Source organism: Panthera uncia, assembly GCF_023721935.1.
Source record: "Panthera uncia isolate 11264 chromosome E2 unlocalized genomic scaffold, Puncia_PCG_1.0 HiC_scaffold_20, whole genome shotgun sequence".
NCBI classification, from domain to species: Eukaryota; Metazoa; Chordata; class Mammalia; order Carnivora; family Felidae; genus Panthera; species Panthera uncia.
The window spans coordinates 8,435,335-8,456,038 of record NW_026057589.1 but is presented as its reverse complement, the minus strand read 5'-3'; the positions used below and the strand labels follow the sequence as shown (position 1 = coordinate 8,456,038).

Sequence of the window (20,704 nt, the reverse complement as noted above, 5' to 3'; positions counted from 1 at the left end):
TACAACAAGATGAGACTCGTTATGAAAAGGCAGCCAGCCTTAAGCAAGATGCCCAGCACAGTAGCATAGCACTCCAATCCTGCCCTCTTAGTGACCAGCCAGCAGTCCACCTCCTCATAGCTCCAGGGACATGAAGGCACTTCTCACACACAGGACAGTTAGAGCCTCAAGGCCGAGGAGCTGGGACCAAAGTAACTTGCCTCAGACCACAAAGTTTGGGATAAGAAACCAAGGTGAGAACCCCCATCTTCCCCTGCCTGTGCCCAGATGCACACCACCAGGTCTGTCCCCACCACTGGGTTTGACAAGACTCTGAAGAACTGAATGGACGTGGGCTGGCGTCGGGGGCGGGCGGTTTGTGGGGACAGTGTAGAATATGTTAGGTTTGCCAAATTTGCGGTGGGGGGGGGGGGGGGGGCGTCATCTCAGAAAAATACATAGGCAGTCTTGGACACAATGAATTCCAGGGGAACAAGGACTTCCTAAAACTAACATGAGACCCTGAGGTCAGAACTCTAGGCAAGATCAACCTACTTCTAGCCTCCACATAGGTTTAAGGTTTCTTGGTAAGAGAGATGGAACACTGAACTAATCTTATGTGCTCTTAAGCAACAGTTAGGGTCCTGAGATTGAGAGGGAAGAGGAAACCTTGGGATTGTGCCTCCTTAGCCTGATCTCCTCATCCAGCTCTTGAGATGCCTGGGTGTCCCAGTGGAGAACAGATCTCTCCTCCCTGGAGGTCTGTTTAGCCTAGAGAGGCTCTCATGAAGGGAAAGCAGCCACCAACTTGCCCACCTCCTGGCTGTGGGGCCCTGGCTCTGAGCACTCTCCTCGGATGTCAGACAACAGAGTCAGAGTTCTGAGTTCAAAGATGGGTAAGGGGAGAAAGGAAGGTGTCTGTTTGGCTTTATTTCCAGGATAAGGCATTTTGGTTTACTGAGAGCATAGCAGGATGCCGGCACCCCAGACCCACTACCATAGCCTGGAGGGGATTCTGTCAGCTTGAGGAATTTGCAGACCACTGATGCTCTAGTGACCCAGAATTGCGAGGATGCCCAGATTTGGCTGGGGGAGGGGGAGGGAGGCAGAGTATATCAAGCTCCTCCACTCAGAGCATGGTGGGGGTGGCGGGGAGGTGGGGGTGGCGGGGAGGTGGGGGTGGCGGGGAGGGTGGGGGTGGCGGGGAGGGTGGGGGTGGCGGGGAGGAGAGGCAGAAGATAACCAGCCAGAAGGCAGATTCTCTCTGAGAACTGTCGGAGACAGTGCTTGCTATCAGGCCTGGTATCTGAACCTGCCCTGTCCTCCCACATCCTAGAAGAGGCCAGGGGTCCTGGAAAGAAATACCCCGCCCCCCAACTCCAGCTCCTGGTGATTAACAAGAGGCCTGTGGAGGGAAAAGGAATTCAAATCCCTTGGGTCAGAAGTTAACTATTTCTCATCTTCCTTTAGCATGCCTGGGGTCAGAGGACTCACAACCTCTTCCCCTCTCTCACACTCAGGGAGAGGGAGCTGGGTTCAAATCCTACCTCCACAATTCACTAGCTGGGGGACCTCGGATAGGTTACAAAGTTACATGCCTAGGTTTCCTGTCCAGCTAAATGGGGCCAATTTCACCCCTCCCCCAGTGGGGCTTTTAGGAGGATTTTAAGGGCTTATTACATAAAGTACATAGCATAGTCTCTGGAACTCAGTAAGCTCTCAGTAAATGGTATTTAGGTTGTGATTTTTTTTTGGTTGTTTTGTTTTGAGCCCTTCCTTGCGGGTAGCCCTGCTGCCTGGCAATGACAGGTAACTAAATGAAATGAGGGGGGAAATTTGACTGAGACTTATAACATCCCGAGGTCTGAGAAAAGCCGGGTAGGGGAGTCAGAAAGAGATGCTGGAGGTGGGGCCCAGCATCCTGGTTCCAAAGGAGACTTCAGCGACTCTGGCTTCCATGAAGGCATAATTGGGACTTCAGCCACATGTGCCTTTCCCAAACACCTTGCTGCCTCCCTGATGGGGTGGGTGACAGTCTAAACTGGACTGGGCCCTGCCTACTTCTTTTATTTACCTCTCCCCACCTTACACTCCATGGTCCAGCCAGACTAACTGTAGTTAAGTTCCTGGCCCCCATGCTGTTCCCTTGCCATGAACACTCCCTGCTACCTCTCATACCTCAACTCCCCTGCAGAATTCTTCCTCAGCCTTCAGTGTGGACATCACTTCTTTCAGGTCCCCCCAAGAACATGTCAGCAGCCTTTCTTATCTGACTCCATATTTTTTCTCCCTCACTTCCTGCTGGATCATATGTATACACATGTGAGATATATATATAAACATATATATAACTTATATAAAAACATATATATAACTTATTTTGTCTATCTTTCTCCACTAGCAGGTAAATGGCCCCCAAAGCCTGGGTTTTGTGCATGTTTTCCCCATTAATAGAACCCTAGCACTTAGAACAGCAGTATCTGGCACTTAGTAGGTGCTCAATAAATACCTGTTCAGGTCAGATTCACAGTTAAAACTGCCTGGTGGCTGATCTGCTTCCTCCTCTAATTGCAGAGCTCATGATGTTAATGAGCTATGGGTTTTTGTCATCTCAGAACATCTACTAATATTCGTTGGCTGAATGACCACTCAGCTGGGCCTTGGGTCTCAGACACTTCACTGCCTCCCTAATGAGGCAGGAGCTAGATTTAACCACCTCATCCATGTGAGGAACTTGTTGCCCACTTATACACTGTCCAGGATAAACATCATCCAGGAAGCCCTCATCTAAAAAACCCAGGGCCATTTCCAGATTCCCTTTATATTTGGGGGGACAATAACAGGCATTGGCTTAAGGACAAATAAAGGGAAGGATTTCTCCCTCAACACAAAGGATGTGACCAAAGACATAATAAGATTTGCTGTCTCTTAGCATAGTGCTCAGGGAGAATCAAAAATCCAGCAAGGGTGGGGCACCTAGGTGGCTCAGTTGGTTAAGCATCCAACTCCTGGTTTTGGCTCAGGTCATGATCTCACAGTTTGTGGGTTCGAGCCCCGCATCGGGCTCCGTGCTGATGGTGCGAGGCCTGGAGCCTGCTTCAGATTCTGTCTCCCTCTTTCTTTGCCCTTCCCCCACTCATGCTCTGTGTCTCTCTCTCTCTCTCTCTCCCTCCCTCCCTCTCAAAAATAAAAGCTGACTTCTCAGTACAACAGCCACAGTACTGAGATGCTCAGGTAATCCTCAGTTAACCCAGCAATTATGCTCGCAGGTATGTACCTAACAGATAGTGTATGCTGAGACTGTCCACGGAGACTGGAATGATAATGTTCACAGCAGCACCAGTCACAATGGCCAAAACCCATAAACTCCTCAAATACCCATCGACAGTAAACGTGTCAATTGTCACATAATGGAATACTACAGGACAGTGAGAATCACCTACAACTACCTCCAGAACTATGGAAGCATCTCACAAAATGTGCGATACCCAAGAGGATATTCTGTATGGTTTTTTTACATAAAATTCAAATACAGGCAAGTTAACCTGTGGTATTAGAAGTCAAGATAGTGGTTTTCTTGCTGGGAAGGGTAGAGAACAGGAAGGGGCATCTGAGGTGCTGGCAATGCTGTTTCTTGATCTTGGTATGTGGGTGTTTTAAATCTGTGACACTCATTGAGCTGTACACTTAGCATTTGGGCACTTTCCTCCATTTATGTTATTCTTCAATAACAGTGATTCTCTGAATGGAGACAGTTCAGCCTCAGAACCAAAGCCTCAACTGATTTGGACAGGGGAGGTCCTTCTCTCCCTCCTGCTCCTCCATCATCCTCCAAATGCTTTGCAGAACTATAGTTTCCAGCCTTAGAAACCCACTGCTTAATGTAAGCAATGCCTTCCTCATCACACAGCAGGGAGGTGAGGGCACCCTGCACTGGGTAACCTAGGAACAGAGTGCCATGTGAGGAAGTGGGAAGGGAGATTAGAGGTTTGGGACCTGCTCCCCAAGCACAAGCTAACAGTGATGTGCAACAGGCTTTAGCAACCTACCCCAGTCTGCTGCTGAGCCAGGAAGGCAGCCAGCCAGGCTCAAAGCCTGATTTCCCAAATAATTCATTCCTGAGGCAGATTTATTTGGCCCTGTGAAATCCCACTGGATTTAAAATCCTGGCCTTACTGCTGACTGCCCCCGTGACCTCACACCAAGTTGCTTACCCTCTTTTACAACAAAAGGGAGTTACCACCACCTGCTTCGCAAGACAATCATAAGCATAAAAAATATTGGACTATAAGCTCCCCAAGGGCAAGAGCTTAGTTTTGTTAATTGCTTTAGCCGTAGTTCTAGAATCCTGCCCGATACATGCAGATGCTAAATATACGTTTACTGAAAGAACAAAATGTAAAAACAGAGGACATGGCCCAGGCTGGAGGCCCCAAAACAAAAGGCAATTTTTACACAAGTTCAAATAGCCAAACCATCTTGAAGTGAATTCATGCTCAGTCAGATTCATTACTGAACTTTGAAGTTTCCTACCGAAGCTAATGAGGGTTAGCTTTAATCTTACTCAAACACTGACTAAGGGTGAGTTGAACCTGCTGAGGGGCCGTAACGAAGTACTGGATTTCTTTTACTGTAATTAAGCTGCCTCTCTCAACTGTTTGCCATTAATGATGTATAGACCACAGTTAGGTCAATCACTTTTAATCACTGTACTAATACCATGCAAATTCCTTCCTCCCACCTCTTCTTTGTCTTAGCTTCCAGACCACACTGGAAGGCAGCCCCCCAGACTGTGGGGTGGGGGTGGGGAGAACATTCCAACTCTTCCTCCAGATTAACCTCTTGCTCTTAGTCTAGGCACCCAAGCCCCATCACTAGGACACTTAGAGACTGTATCAAAGCCAGTTTCCCTACAGGAATGTTTCTGGAAAACCTTACGATAAGAATGAACAAATGATTAATTGCTCTTAGGACAGGGGGTGGTAACTGGTGTCTTTAGGATCTGGCGCTCCAACATTCTACTTCATTTCATCCACTTCCCACTTTCTGGTAGTAAAAAATGCCACTGAACTCAGGAGTCAGAAACTTCCATTCAAGTCACTGTAGTAATGACTTTCGTGAAGCCACAACCACTCAGGTTTCATTTGTAAAATAGTCAGACCTTCAGCAGATTGTCATGATTCACGTGAACACCTACTGGGCATCCTGTGAAGTATCAGGTCCTGGGAATAAACCTAAAGGTACAAGTGATGGTTTGTGACCCTCACGGAAGCTCATGAGCTGTTCAGCCTAGCAAACTGAATCCATTAGCTGTTCCTGTTTCTCCACCTTTAAAACCTCCAGCAGGGCTGGGCTACAGGTTTTCTGAAGTACCAACTCTGAGATTAAGAGCTCAAGCTGTTTAATAGTTACCTTACCAGCTTTGAGAGAATGTCAGGAGGACAAAGCAAGCTCAGAGTTGTGGAAGTGCTTTGAAGAGGAAAGTGCACATGCAAACAAGGTATTAATTATATCAGATAATTTCTCTGAGCTCGACTTCATAGACACCTGTGATATTCATAACCCAGGGGCGAACAACAGAGGCAATTGTTCCTTAGCAATAAGGAAACTTGTCTGCTTGGCCAAACTTGAGAGTTTGTATGTACCCTCAGGATAACCCTTTCAACATGGCTGGATCCATCCTGTGCACAGAGGACAGAGAGCCTGGGGTGGAGGTGGGGAGGTAGAAAGATGTCAGCAACTGAGGACTAAGAAGAGAAATGCCAGTATTTTCTGTTGAGGTGTCTCAATTAGTTGAGACCAATTGGATTGAGAAACTTGCTCTTACTTAAAAAAGAAGGCAACAGTCTATTTCACAGGAAAACCACTCTAAGAACCAGTCATGTTGCAGGGAGGCTCAAGGTTAGCCAAGCACATTAACCCCCCCCCTTTTTTTTTATAACCCAGGTGTGCTCCTGGCATGAACCCACCATTTTCACAACCATAAACCAGACATCCAAGAAAGCAGAATTTTCTCAAAAGGTTTAAAATGCCTGACGTCACTGGGAAGCATTCACCAGCCAACCGGACCATGAAATCGAAAACCTGATCACCGCTTCCCCTCGACAACCTCAAGCTTAGTGAAGTGACAGTTAATCTGATATTTCTTGCTTCAGTAAGAAAGATAAGGCACAGTCAACACTCAAAAGCCACGAGATTGTAGCCAGAGAACTTGACAATGAGGGGGAGTACAGATCTGGCAGAGGTCTGGTTAGCAATAAAGCTTCCTCAGGGAGCCGGAATTGGATTTGGGGCCCTGCCCAAGGTAACATTTTTACAGGTTGGCTGAGTTGCAGTTTGTTAGCCAGTCAGTAATAAACCCATGTGCAAGAATTTAAAGTTTATGAGGCATGGCCTCTTAATGCCTCTGCTTGGCTCCCTACAGCCAAGAGTTTAAGGAGCCTGGCCTAGCCTGGGTGTTATTGTTTTGTCAATCTGCAAGGTTATTCGGGGAAAAGAAAAAAAAAAAAAAGGCCCCCACAAACTCCAGACCCCAGTCCCCTTTTGGAGAAACAAAGGAGAGCCATCTGTCCCCTAGGCACTGACACCCCAACATTCAAACTGTGGAAATTTGTATGTGGGGTGAGGGGTATGCTGACGAGGGCATTAGATTAATGGTAGGTGGCAACAGTTTTTAGTTGTTTTGAAAGCCAGGTAAACTGTAGGTCCTCTCCCTGGGAAAATGCATACACAAATTCTTAAACAATCTCACAAGTTAGGGATCCTCTGGAACCCCACCCAAGAATCCTGGGTAATAGCTCTTTTTAAGAACTTGGGTTTGATCCGTGGAGAAACCCCCACTGTCCTGGATGGAGGCAAAGGGGCCATCAGCCGGCAGCTGCAGGGGTCTCCTAACACCAAAGTGACTCCCCACTCTCCAGTTTTTGAACTTGGGGGGGGGGGAGAGGGAGACACAAGTAAACTGGGTGATCAAAAACATGCTTTGATCACCCAACCACCGCCCCCTCAGCTCAAGACCTTCCAGCTTGGGAACCCCCCCCCCCAATTCCCCCAAGTACCCTAACATTCCAGTCTCAACACGGGGGTGGGGTGGGGCGGGGGTGTCCCCAAGTGCGTGATGGCCCCAGCCCAGGTGTGCCAAGCCCAGTTTCCAGGAAGGCTGCGGGGGCTCAGGCCCTCCGGGAAGGGCAGGGTTAAGAGTGCATTCCAGAAGGCGGGGAAGAAGGGGGGCGGAGGAGGGGAGCGCGAAGAAGAGAAACAGACCCGGTCTGTCTGTCGGGAGACACAAAGCACCGTACACAAAGGGGGCCCGAGAGGGGCGAAGGGGGCTGCCCGGGGCACGGCTCATCCCCACACCTGCGCGGGGGTTGGGGGAGGAATGTGGGCCGCGCATTCCTTTGCTGGGGCCAGTCGGGGAGAGCTTTCCACGTCCAGGCTGGGTGAGGAACGCAGGCGCCTCGCACTCCGAAGCAGGTCAAGGTAAGCCGCCGCAGAGGGGCAAAGAGGGGTTGGACGTCAGAGGGCGCTATGCTCTCCATCCGCCTCGGTCCGCCATCCACCCGCGCGTTAGCCCCCGAGAGCCTTTCTGCGCCTTCTCCATACCTGAGGCGGAGCCGGCGGCGCCAGAAGTCCCCCGCCCCGGCCTGGACACCCCTCGCGCGGATCTCACCGCGGCGGACCACGTGCGACCCCCCGCCCTGCGGTTCCACGGGGCTACCTCCCGGAGGGTCCTACCTCTCCTCGGCGCCTGGCTGGGCTCCAGCTCCGCGCCTCCCGACTCCAAAGTCACTTCAGCTTCCCCGAAGCCCGCCCGGCACGGCTCGGAGGCCACGCGAGGCAGCCAGCAGACCTGCGCCTGAAGGAAGAGGGGGAAAGAGGGAGGCCGGGTCACAGGCATGCCCGGTTTCTGCATACCCATCCCGAGATTCTTTACTGGCCTTTCGGGGCCACCTTGACTCCAAAGAGCCCAGCCCCGCACTCTCCCCGACGCCACCACCGCCTGCGGACCCCACGCAGCCAGAACTGCCCGGCCCGGGCTAGGGCAAGACAGTGGAGTACCTGAAGGAGGAGGAGGAGGCGGAGGAGGAGGGACGCGAGAAACCCATTAGGGAGTCCCATGGCTGGAGAGAGAAGAACGAAGCTGCCGCGACAGCGGGCTAGCGCTCTGCTAAGCTTTCCGCTCCCCTTTGCGAGCAGCAGCCCGCGGGAGCGAGCGGGAGGGGGCCAGGTGAGCGCAGGTGGGTGCTGATTGGTCCGGCGCCGCAGGGTCCCGCCCCCTCGCAGGTGGGGCCGCGGCTGGCTTGGTCGGGGCACCGGCGAACGCCCTCCGGTCCTCTTTGATGCCTTCCAGCGATCCCTCGGCTTTTCTGGAGCTCCTCCCGGCAGGCGCGGAGGCCTTGTCTCACGGATTCCGGGTTCGAGGGGAAAAAACAAAAAACAAACCAACAAAAACCCACCCCGTTCCTCAGCCTCCGCAGCACGCGAAGAAAAATGTTTTGTGCCTTGCGGCTACAGTGGAAAAAACAGTGGAGATGCATCTGAACCCGACTGGAAACAGAGGCGCCCCATTCATACTCCCCCGAGGCATTCTGTTAGCCAAAGCTTTGATGGAGGCCGGGTGTGTCCGCCCCACACCCGGCTACAGCCCGGGCTGCCCACTGCCTCTTTCTCCATCCACCTCCCACGCCAGCCAGCCCGCTTCGAGGACACAGAGTAAGGTTTAAAACTGGCAGTGAGGTGCAACTTGCGGAAGACTCATTACGTCCACTGCACAGCCGAACAAATGGAGGCTGGAGAGAAGGTCCCAGTTTGGGACAGAGTTCGGAGGCTGTCGTGGGGCCCAACTGGGCAAGGTAGAAGGGTGGTTATTAGCCCCACCATCTCCAGCAATCCCCTTCCCCCATTAAATATAAATAACACTTTCTCAACTTTAGGTAACTTTTATTTTAAGTTTTTTAGTGTTTTTGAGAGAGACACAACGCAAGCGGGGGAGGGGCAGAGAGAGAGGGAGACACAGAATCCAAAGCAGGCTCCAAGCTGTCAGCACAGAGCCCCAGGCGGGGCTGGAACCCACCAGCTGTGAGCGGAAGTCAGATGCTTAAGGGACTCAGCCACCCAGGCGTCCCAACTTTAAGTAATATTTAAATAAAAACTTTAAAAAAAACGTAAAGACATTTACCTGTTCCTGAGTGGTTCAGTTGCTTGGGCGTCAGACTTCATTTGGCTCAGGTCTTGGTCTCAGGGTTCGTGGGATTGAGCCTGCTTGGGATTCTCTCCTTCCCTCCCTCTGTCTTGTCCCTTCCCACCCCACCTCAAAATAAAAAATACTTTTCAAAATGGGGCTGTTTTTATTGATCTGAAATACTGATATAAGTGAAAACTGTTATATGCAAGCAGCCTTCCAGTGAGCCTCCTTTGGCAACCACTCTCCCACCACCCTTCTCCCACCAACCTTCTCGAGAAATGCTGAACCGCCCAGCGGGGCTGGGATTTAGACCTACTTTAGACCTGAAGTGCTTCCCTCTTCAGGAAACACAACTGGGCCCCAGGCACAGAAACTGTCCTGAGACTCAGTCCCTCCACTCTGCCAGCCTTCTCCCAATCAAGCCGAGTTTCCCCATCTTCCAGTTCCCTGAGGTCTCTCCACCTTCTCTAGATGCCCTGAGAACCCAAGCTGACACCTCCTCGACACTCTCCTTCGTCCTCCCCAGCTCAGATTCAGGGGTTTGAGGAGGGGACTAGAGTCTCTAATTAGAGATTGTTTGGCCCTCAAGGGCTAACCTGGTGGCCTCCCTGGCTTTCCAACTACCAGTCCTGTGGCTATGAGGATGACACTTGCCATGAGACCATGGTAGTCCTCTCTCAAGCTGAACATCAGCTCTGGGGCCCTACCACCTGCGTTCAAACCTGTGTTCCACCACGATTAGTGCTACAGCCTCGGGCAAGTGAAATACCTCTTTGAGGCTCAAATGGGACTGTGAGCATCAGATGGGACTATTAAGACATCTGCCCTGTAAAGTACTAGGATTAAGTGAGTTACTACATATAAATGAGGATTAAATTAATACGTTTAAAACCAAATCTCAGTACCTGGCACAGAACAAGTGCCCAAATGCTGCCTGGTATTATTGCTTTAGGATCTGGCTCATTTGTCCTCTGCCTCGTGAATGGTTTCTGTCCTCCTTAGCACCCTCACATTCCCCAAACTAAGAAATGAGAAACACTGCAACCCTTCAATTTCACGGCTGATGGTAGAAGCAAGCAATTGGCATCTGGTGTTAGGGGAGAGCTCCTTTATCTGGCCTGTGGTCCCAGCAGCTGTGGGTTGGGCGTGGACAATGCGCAGGAATAGCCTGAGGCAGCTTGCTGAGCTCCAAGCCTGCCTTGCTTGCCACGCTCCTCCACAGGGGTCGCTTCCCGCCCTCCGCAGGGGTCGCTTTCCGTGCAGGAGAGAAGGTTAGATGTCCGTGCTGGGGAGCATGGTGGCAGCGAAGACCCCAGAGGGTACCCCGTGGCTCCACCTATCTTCGCCTCGAAGGTTCCCCTGAGCCGGCCCGGAACCAGATGAAGCCATTAGGTGGACCGTTAAACACAGACGAGCCTCGAGATACAGGCCCTAATTAAGTAAACACCCGGCTAGAGGGCTGTTGAGCGCGCTCATTTCCGCCTCCTTCCAGGGCACTCAGCATTCCGGGAGAGGGCGGGGAGAGGAGAAATGGAGAGTCAGCTCTTCTGCCTGCAACTTGGACCACACTCCTGTCTTCTTTGTGGCTCCCCCTTATTGGTCATTTATTTATTCATTCATTCATTCAACAAATATTTGCTGGTAGCATGCTATGTGCCAAGCACCGGAGATACAATAGTGAACAAAACAGATAACTCTGCACCCTTGGACCTTCCATCCTCAAGTGTGGGGGTGGAGGGACTCGAGGAAAATAACCAAATAAGTAAATGTATGTTAGATAATACATGCTGTGTAGATGAACAAGAACCAAGTGGGAAGTGCCAATTCATGAGACATAAGGTAGGGATGGAAATTGTACATAAAGTGATCTGGAAGGTGTTTCAGTCAGGGTCCAGCAGAAGACAGACTCCAGGTCAGGTGGTTCAAGTCTTAGTGAAGGGACTAGAGGAATGGGCAGGGTTCAGAGAATCAAGAGGGATGTTGAGGCACCAGGGACCCACAACAGAAGAAAGGCCTTAGAACTTTGAAGCCTGAAGGGCAAAGGGAAGAAATGGTGTCATTGAAAGTTGGGGGTTGGGGAGAGCTGGAGAATGAAGGACCACCCCTCCCAGATGCAGCTTGTGTCCAAGCAGACACAGGCACTGCCCAGAGCAGGGAGGATGTGGGAAAACTCCAACATCTCTCTCTGTTTGCCATTCATCTCCTGGCAGCGCTTCCCATGGACTAAACCCACCCAGAAGCCTGAGGGCAAGAAAGCCCAAGTAGTGGAGTGTCTAGGGGTCATTCTCCCCAATCACATGGCAGGATGGGGGAAGACAGAAAGAAAATGGATGAGGGGTGGGTGAGCAAGGGGCAAAGTCCAGAGGCCTCAATGAGAAATGGACATTTGAACAATACCTGAAGGAAGTGAAGAAGCAGGTTACACAAGGATTCTGAAGAAAGAGTATGCCAGGCAGAGAAATCTGGGCAAAGGCCCTGAGGCAGTAGTTTACTTGGGACAGAAAAAAAAAAAAAAGAGAGAGAGAGAGACAGTGGCTGGAGTAGAGTGAGCAAGTAGGAAATGAGTCAGAGTTGGAAGGGTGGGGAATAAATCATAGGCCACTGTCAGAACTTGGGTTTTACTGAGTGGGAAGGAAGGATGGCACTGGAGACCTTGAGCAGAGGAGTAGTATTGAGACCACAGAGGATGAGGGTAGAAGCAGGCAGGTCAGCTGGGATCCTACCGCAATCATCCAGGCAAAAACTGAAAAGGCTTGGTTTAGGGTGGACATTATAGAAGGGACAAGAAATGATCGGATTAAAAAACAAAACAAAACAGAAAATAACAAGTGTTGGTGAGGATATGGAAAAATTGGAACATTTGTGCATTGTTGGTGGGAATGTAAAATGGTGTAGCCAGTATGGAAAACAGTGGAAAACAGCATGACAGTTACTAAAAAAATTAAAAATAGAATTATCATATGGTCTAGCAATTCCACTTCTAGATACATACTCAAAAGAATTGAGAGCAGGGACTCAATTAGATATTTGAATATCCCTGTTCGGGGCGCCTGGGTGGCTCAGTAGGTTGAGTGTCAGACTGCGGGTCAGATCATGATCTCGCAATTCGTGAGTTCAAGCCCCGCGTCAGGCTCTGAGCCGTCAGCACAGAGCCCGATGTGGGCCTTGAACTCACGGACCGCGAGATCATGACCTGACCTGAAGTCAGCCCGCTTAACTGACTGAGCCACCCAGGGGCCCCTTGAATATCCATGTTCATAGCAGCATTATTTGCAATAGCCAAGAGGTGGGAGTAATCCAAATGTCCATCCACACATAAATAAACAAGATGTTGAACAGGTACAGAGTTTTAGTTGTGCATGATGAAAAGAGTTCTGTGGATGGATGGTGGTGAGGGTTGCACAACAATGTGAATGTACTTAATGCCACTGAACTGTATGTTACATGAATTCTACCACGATTTCTAAGAAGTTACTTTAAAAGAGTGATTAGGCTCTGAGTATATTTTAAAGATACAGCCAGGACACCTGGCTGGCTCAGTCAGTAGAGCATGGGACTCTTGAGCTCCCGATCATGAAATCCAGCCCCATTTTGGGCGTAGAGATTACTTAAAAAAATTCTTTTTTTTAATAAAGATATTGCCAACAACAAGATTGGCTAAAGGATTGGATATGGGTGTGATAGAAAGAGTAGGTCAAGGATGACTCCAGGGTTTGAGGCCTGAGCAACCAGCAGGATGGCAACACCATTTTTTGAGTTTGGGAAGGTATGTGTAGTAGACACGGCAAGGGTACCACTCAGATCCTCCCTGGGATCCCTTTGATGGTTTCTGAGCTCCCCTTTCTTGGCTTGTGTGTGCTGATGCTTCTAGCAGCCTGCACATGTGACCCTCTTCAGAGACCTGCCCGTCTGCTACTGGGGTTCCTTTGCTCTTGTAAGGAAGTGCCTAGGAGCTCACTTCCCCAACTCTTAGCCAATAACCAACTGGTACAGGAATATGGAAGCCCAGGTCCCTTTCCCTCAGCCTGACAAATTCAGAGTAACTTATATCTAGCATTCTTCTGTGGGATCAGGCTGAAGCTACTCTCTGGAGACTTGGTCTGAAATCACACCCCTGTTCAGCTTCTTGCCTCCCCGTCCTCCTTCTTCTTTTTCTTCTTCTCCTCTTCCTCCTCCTCCTGATCCTCCTCCTCTCCTTCTTCTTCTTCTCCTTCTTCTCTTTATCCGTCTCCTTCCTCTTCTTCTTCTCCTTCCCCTCCTTCTCCTTCTTTTTTAAATTTATTTTTTTCATAATCTTACACCCAACATGGGGCTCCAACACACGACCCTGAGATCAACAGTCACATGCTCTTCTGACTGAGCAAGCCAGATGCCCCGCTAAGGGCCTTTTTTGTCCTGTTTCTCCCACTCCTTTACCTACTCCTCTTGGGATCGCTTCCTTAGTAAGTCATCCAGTCACATGAATCCATCTCAGGTTGGGCTTCTTGGAATCCCACTGCAGATGGAACAAGTTTGGAATTGGGGGAAGATCAGGACTTCAAATTGGGGCATGTTTAGAGATGCCTGGTAGTAGCATGTTGAGGAGGCTGTGGTTGGAGACACCAGGTCTGGGGGAGAGGTCTTGTCTGGGGATATACATTTGTCATGTTGGGAAAGCATCAGTTCTAGGGGCAGTCTGTAGAAAAAGACCTGCCTGGGTAGAATTCTGAGCCTCTGGGGCCTTCCCATCTCTGACAGAGCATGGCCTTCAGCAGTCAGAATGTCTATACTGTCCGGGACACCCTCCACGTACACAGAGCCAGGAGTCTTTCATTTTTTGCTTTTTCGAAAAGAAGTACACAAAATGAGAGAGAGAGAGAGAAGAAAAGAACATAAGAAAAGTAAACTTTTCTCTGATTAAAAAAACAAGAATTACACTTTTCCTGAGTTTCTTGTCTGCATTTAAACTCCTGGTAGGGGTACCTGGGTGGCTCAATCTATTAAGCATGCGACTTGATTTTGGCAGTCATGATCTCATAGTCAGGTCTTGAGATCCAGCCCTGTGTCAGCTCACACTGGGCATGGAGACTGCTTAAGATTCTCTCTCTCTCTCTCTCTCTCTCTCTCTCTCTCTCTCTCTTTCTCTGTACCTCTGCCCCTCCCCCAAGCATGCTCCCATGTGCTTGCTCTCTCTCGCTCTCTCTCAAAATAAATAAATAATAAACTCATGCTACTTACTGTGGTGTGCAGTCTCTGGCATTGTTACTTTCCTCTGTCTTTCTACCTCACTCTCTAGCACCCCTTTTCTCCCTCATTGGGAGCTCCTTGGGTCAGGGATCAGAATATAACTTCTCCAGATTCCCCCAGACCACCCAACCCGGGAAAGGCCTGTGGCATTGAAATTAAGGTTGACAGAGTCTGAACCTTGCCTCTAAAGACGACTGCCTGGGTGACCCGGGGTGAGTTATTTAATCCCTCAAAGCCCTCTGGAGTTAGTCGTTCCTATTTGATGGGTGATGGTGAGAATTATCCCAAACTGAACTCCTGACTTCCCCTACAAACCTGCTCCTCTCACAATCTGTCCATCTCAGTGAAAGGCAATTGCATCCTTCCAGCCTGAGGTGTCTTTCACTCCCTGACTCATCTTGTACTCACTCTGCTTTTCCAGCACTTGCCTCCCTGCGGTTCTGGGAACACACCAAGCGCGGGCCTGCCTGCAGCCTTTGACTTGTGCTTCCCTCTGCTGGATCGCCCTTCCCAAAGACGTCCACCTGCCCCTCTCCCTCATTCCTTCAGGCCTCTGCTCAGATGTTGCTCCTGTGAGATGGCTTCCCTGACCATCATGCATAGAGAGCATTCTCCCATCACCCTCTTTCGCCCTTCACCCTGCTTTATTTTTTCAGAGCATTTATCACACACTAATTTATTAGTACATACATTAATTTTTTTTTTCTTTTTGGAGGCAACACACAGTAATGATTAAGAGCAAGGACTCCAGGGGCGCCTGGGTAGCTTAGTCAGTTAAGTGTCTGACTCTTTATTTCGGCTCAAGACATGATCTCATGGTTTGTGGAATCGAGCCGTGTCTTGGGCTCTGTGCTGGGGGTAGAAACTACTTAAGATTCTCTCTCTCTCCCTCTGCCCCCTCTCCCCTGTGTACTCGCTTGCCTGTGTTCTCTCTTCCTCCCTCCCTCTCTCTCTCTCTAAGAAAAGAAAAAGAAAAAGAAAAAAGAGTAAGTGGCAAGAGCCACTGTCTGGCTTTGAATCCTGAATCCAGCTTTTCTGACCTATGGGATTAGGTAGGTGATTCTAACTCCCGTGTGTTCCAGTATTCTCTAGGGGTTCCGGGCTGGCTCAGTTGGTAGAGCGTGAGACCCTTGATCAACTCTCTTGTGCTCCAGCAGTCTCATCTAGAAAATGGGATAAGCATAATAATACCTTCCTCATAGGTTATGATTTACTATTTGTAAAGCACTTTAGAACATTATAAACATAAGTGCTTATTAAATTGTATTTATTGTCACTCTCCCCTCATTGAGTGTATCCTCTGTGAAAGATAGGTCATTTTTTAAGTTTATTTATTTATTTTGGGAGAGAGGTGGGGGAGGGGGGAGAGAGAGAGCTGGAGAGGCCAGAGAGACAGAGGGAGAGAGAATCCCGAGCAAACTCCACGTTGTCAGTGCAGAGCCTGATGTCAGGCCTGAACTCATGAACCATGAGATCATGACCTGAACCAAAACCAAGAGATGAATGAAGGTTTAACCGACTGAGCCACCCAGATGCCCGTGAAAAGTATTTTTGTCTGCTGTTCACTGTTGTACATTCAGCGCCTAGAACAGCCTAGCATAAAATACTCAAGTATTTATTGAATGGATGAAATCAACAAGATCTTCCTGATGAGAGATCCAATGAGCTAATACAGAGATAAATGTTTTGCAAAGTGTCATACAAATAAAACAAGTCATAATAAAATGAACTACTGCTATTTCCTGAGCACACACTGGACACAGACTCTGTACTAATTACTTTTATGCATGAACTCATTCGAATCCTCACAACTTGACATAGTAGTTCATATTATTCTCTTTTCACAGACAAGGAAACTGGGGTTAAGTCCCTTGCCCAAGATCACACAGCTAAGGCAGAGGCAGAGCCACAGTGCAACCCAGTTCTGCCTCACTCCAGCATTCATTGCCTGAACCAGTTGCCAAGCTGCTATCCATCAATATTTGCTGGAAGAATGAATTTGTGAAGCAGGTCTTTGGTATATTAGGAAGAATTCTACAATATCCAATCCTTTCTCTTAAAAACCTCTTAAAATAAACATATTTGCCCCTGGTTCAAGGTTAAATTCTGGGTCCTCCAAGAAACACTTAGAAAGAGCTTTCCTGCCCATTTTTGGTAGCAAAAATTCCCAGATCTCCACTCCCACACAGCACATTTATGGGGATGTGTCCCAAAGACAAGCGGGTATTTTGTAGTCTTTTCTAGGAAGTAGCCTTAAAACCGGGTGAGGTCCTATTTCCTGTCCCTCCCCTCCACTGCCCAGTGCTCTGAACAAACGATTCCATAGTCTTACTTCTTTATATTTGTTCTTGATTTTTCTGAGACCTTCCTTTTTGTCTGGCAATGTCACTGGCCAACTCCTTCCATCTATCACTTCTGAATACTTTAAGGTGCTGAGACAGCTGATCCCCAGCAAGAAACTTGATCCATATGCCTTCCCTTTCCTTGAATCTTGGGAGGGGCTGTGCTGCCTTCAGCACTGGTGAAGTTTTGCCAAGGTCTGAGCTGTCAGTTTCCAGAGATCAGAGGCCAAGCATTTATGTATGTGTGTACACCGAGCACACAGAATCAATTAATCGATAAGCACTCACAAAGCCCTGAAGACTTGTGGTTGGCCAAGGTCTAGAGACTTTGAGAAGTGTATGGCCAAAAAGGGCCTTAAGGAAAATAATAATAACAATAAAATAATAATAATAATCTATCCTCAAAGCCATTCTTCATCCTTCCTCTAAGAGGCAGGTGACCTGCAATTTAGGTTTCCCAGGCTCCCTTGAGAGATAACTTCCTGCTGGGGTCGGACAGTGGGAAGCACTAGAGGGAGACTAGAGGGTGGGACAATGGAAAGGCCAGGGTATTTCTTCTCCTACAGCAGTGTCTTGGCAAAGGCTGTGTCTTGTCTACAGCTCCAGCTCCTGCTGTGGTTCCAGGTTCTGCCAGACTCTGGGCTCCAGTAACACCACCGTTTCCCTCTCTTCTTCCTGCTCAGTGGTGGATGATTTCTTGCTGCCTAATCTGTAGGTCACATCACTGTCCTCTATTTGACTTCTCAGCCTCTCCATCACTTCTGTATTAAGTTCCCTTTGCTTTAAAGACTCACAGTGTTTTTTGCCTTCCCTATTGGAACTTGACTGATAGAAGAGTTAAAACTTACACAGTGCTGGGGCACCTGGGTAGTTCAGTCAGTTGGGCATTTGACTCAGATCATGATCTTGAGGTTTGTGAGTTCAAGCTCCGCACGGAGCTCTCTGCTGTCAGCACAGGGCCCACTTCAGATCCTCTATCCCCCTCTTTCTCTGCCCCTGCTCCGCTCATGCTCGCACGCTGTCTCTCTCTCTCTCAAAAATAATAAACATAAAAAAAAGAAAACTTACAAATACGTGCCAGTGTCCTAAGTGTATTATGCAAGATAACTTTCTCAATTCTACCATCTGAGAAATGATTACAGTCTACAGATCACATTTACATCACAAAACTGAGGCACAAAGAGTTTGATCTACCCTAGTAACATCCCAAATCTGGATGCATATCAAAAATTTGCTCAGGAAGCAAATTAAAAATAGAGGAGATGATGGATGCCATCCTATACCTACTGAATCAGACTCGTTGGTCCATGGGGCCCAGGAATCTGGATATTTAAAAGATCCCCAGGTGATTGAGATGCTGCTAACCCAGCAGGCCTCCATGAACTGGTATTCAGGAAACCCTGACCTTGTTCTGGTGATGAAGACACCTAGATCCAGATCAGGAAGGTGGCCTGCCCCAGCTGCACAGCAAGCTCTCTGGCAGACAAAAACACTGCCAAGGGCAGCAGTTTCTGCTATCTTCACTGCCTTCTCCTTCAAGGTCACATGGCTGGTTCTGACGTTTGGACTTGCTTTCCCTAGGAGGCATCTGAAGCCACTTCTTATAAGAACTGTTTTGGAAAATTCAGTGTATAAACAGACATGTACGCAGGATTTCTGACTGGCTGATCAGTGTTTGGGAAAGAAAAAAGGAGGCACTTTAATCCACATAATCTCTTATTTTCAGTTCTTTCTGAACAACTTCAGGGAGTTAGTTAATCCTGCATTCTACCTTCCCTATTCTGACCAAGACTCTGGTTGGGTGAAGAATATATACTTTTTAACAGGAGCCCATGGCGATCAGACAATTTTGAAAAGATGATCAAAATCCAAAAAGCCCACAATCTAAATGGACTTCATAATAACCAACCCCATAAGGGCTGGATTTTTGTCTCCTCTCCGCACACCATTACTATATTCCCAGCACCAGCGGCAGTGCCTGGCACTTAGCAGGTGCTTAATAAATATTTGTTGAATGAAATAATAATAGTAATACTTTTTCTTGAATTTTGAAAATATTTTTGGTACAGTTATTCCCTGATCCCCACGATGGACAGGATAGATATCAGAGTCTTCATTTTACAGATGAAACTGAGTTCGGAGAGACTGGGTGCCCAACCAGGTCACACAGCTAATGAGAAGTGTTAGAAGCTCTCTCTATGAAATTCTCCCTCCCAGCCAGTGGTGATGAGGAGAAACACAAGTGGGAAGACGCACATATGAATGAAGAATAAACTGTCAGAATACAGTTCAAATAACTTGACAAGGGAAGAAATTCTAGCCTTTCACCAGAGGAGGAGATTGGGGGCTCAAAAATTCCATAGGATACACAAATCTCTCTCTCTCTCTCTCTGAACTCAGCACTTCCCTTAGTCAGTTCAGGCAGCCCTTGCTTGCCTGCTTTATTGGTAATAGTAACTCCCCCTTTGTCCATATCATCAAATGCTAAATGCTTTGTGCATCTTATTCTACCATCTCTCTCCTGGACGACTGCAGTAGCCTTCCTTAATTCCCCTCCTACCTGTTTTCCCCACTCATGTCAGACTGATCACTTAACTGCCTAAATAGGGGCGCCTGGGGGGCTCAGTAGGTTGAATGTCTGACTTTTGATTTTGGCTCAGGTCATGATCTCATGGTTTGTGAGTTTGAGCTCCGCATCGGGCTCTGCGCTGACCGCATGGAGCCCGCTTGGGATTCTCTCTCTCTCTCTCTCTCTCTCTCTCTCTCTCTGTCCCTCTCTCTCTGCCCTCCCCTGCTTGCACTCTCTCTCTTTCTCAAAATAAAGAAACGTTTTAAAATAAAACTTCCTAAATGAATAAACAAATAAAACATAAAACATAAACAAACAAACAAACTGATCACTTTATCTGATTAAAATTCCTAAAGGCCTCTGCACTATGCTCTGTCAAGGTTCTGCCTGGTCTAGTCCCCACCTACCTCTCTATTTATTACATTCAAGAAATACTTATTGAGGGCCTACCATGTGTCAGGTGCTATTTGGGGCATCGAGGATGCAGCAGTAAATCAAATAAACAAGGTCCTTTCAAGGAGTTTATAAGAAAAAAAGTAGAGAAGTTAACAAACAAGATAATTAGAGACTACTGAAAGTGCTAAGGTGGAGATAAAGTAACAAGAAAATCTCTAGGGAAGCCAATTTATTGACAGAATGGTCAGGGCAGATGCTCTGAGGAAGCAACACTGAAGCTAAGACCTGAAGGCTGAGAAGGAGTCAGTCATGGAAAAGTTGGGAGAAAGTATTCCAGGCAGAAGGAACAGGCATGTGCCAAGGTCCTGAGGTAAGCAACTTCTACAAACCAGGAACAAAGAAGTCAGTGTGGCCAAAGCAGAATGAATCAGAGAGACAGATGAGGTAACGGCAGAGAAACAGGTGTGCGCCAGATCATATAGGGCTCTGTAGCCACAGAGAGTAGTCTTTTATTCCAGAATAAAAGAAAATCACTGAAAAATTTTAAGCAGAGGAGGAATATTGCCTGATTTATATTTTGTAGCAATCCTTCCGGCTGCTGTGTGAAAATGAACTGGGGGCAGGAGGAATGAATGAAGGACAAGAGAGAAGGCTGGTGCTGGGTCCAGACAAGAGATGATGAGCTTGCCTGGGGCCACAAGACAAGATGAAGTAGAGTGGTCAGATTCCAGATAGAGCTTTGGGGTGAAATTGACAAGACTTGATGATAGATTGATTTTGAGGATGAAGGAAAAGAGGAGATGGTGCTATTTATGGAGACAAAATCAAGTGCAGGAGGAATCAAGTTACATCTGGATTGTAAAGTTGGAGCTAGCCAGATGCAGATGTCAAGTTCACCATGGGCTATGGGCAGGGTTGGATATACCAACATGGGTATCTCCGAACAGTCAACACTTAGATGCATTGGATTAGCCCTGTTGCCCTGTGACATTTGAAGACTGGGCAGGG

At 48.3% G+C, this 20,704-nt stretch overlaps 1 protein-coding gene across 2 annotated transcripts in view; it reads right to left on the bottom strand.

Moving 5' to 3' along the window:
* The window catches only part of CDH3 (cadherin 3), a 51,628-nt gene extending 43,075 nt beyond the window's left edge, over positions 1 to 8,553 (bottom strand). Inside the window, exons 1-2 of one of the 2 annotated variants that reach the window (XM_049622732.1) lie at positions 8,038 to 8,553; positions 7,714 to 7,834 (exon numbers count right to left, since the gene is read on the bottom strand). In XM_049622732.1, coding sequence (XP_049478689.1) covers positions 7,714 to 7,834; positions 8,038 to 8,097 — 181 coding nt within the window. In that variant the 5' untranslated portion in view covers positions 8,098 to 8,553. Of the gene's footprint in view, positions 1 to 7,713; positions 7,898 to 8,037 lie in introns of those variants that run through there. The other variant, XM_049622731.1, reaches the window with a different exon arrangement.
* Positions 8,554 to 20,704: the final 12,151 nt, after the last annotated feature.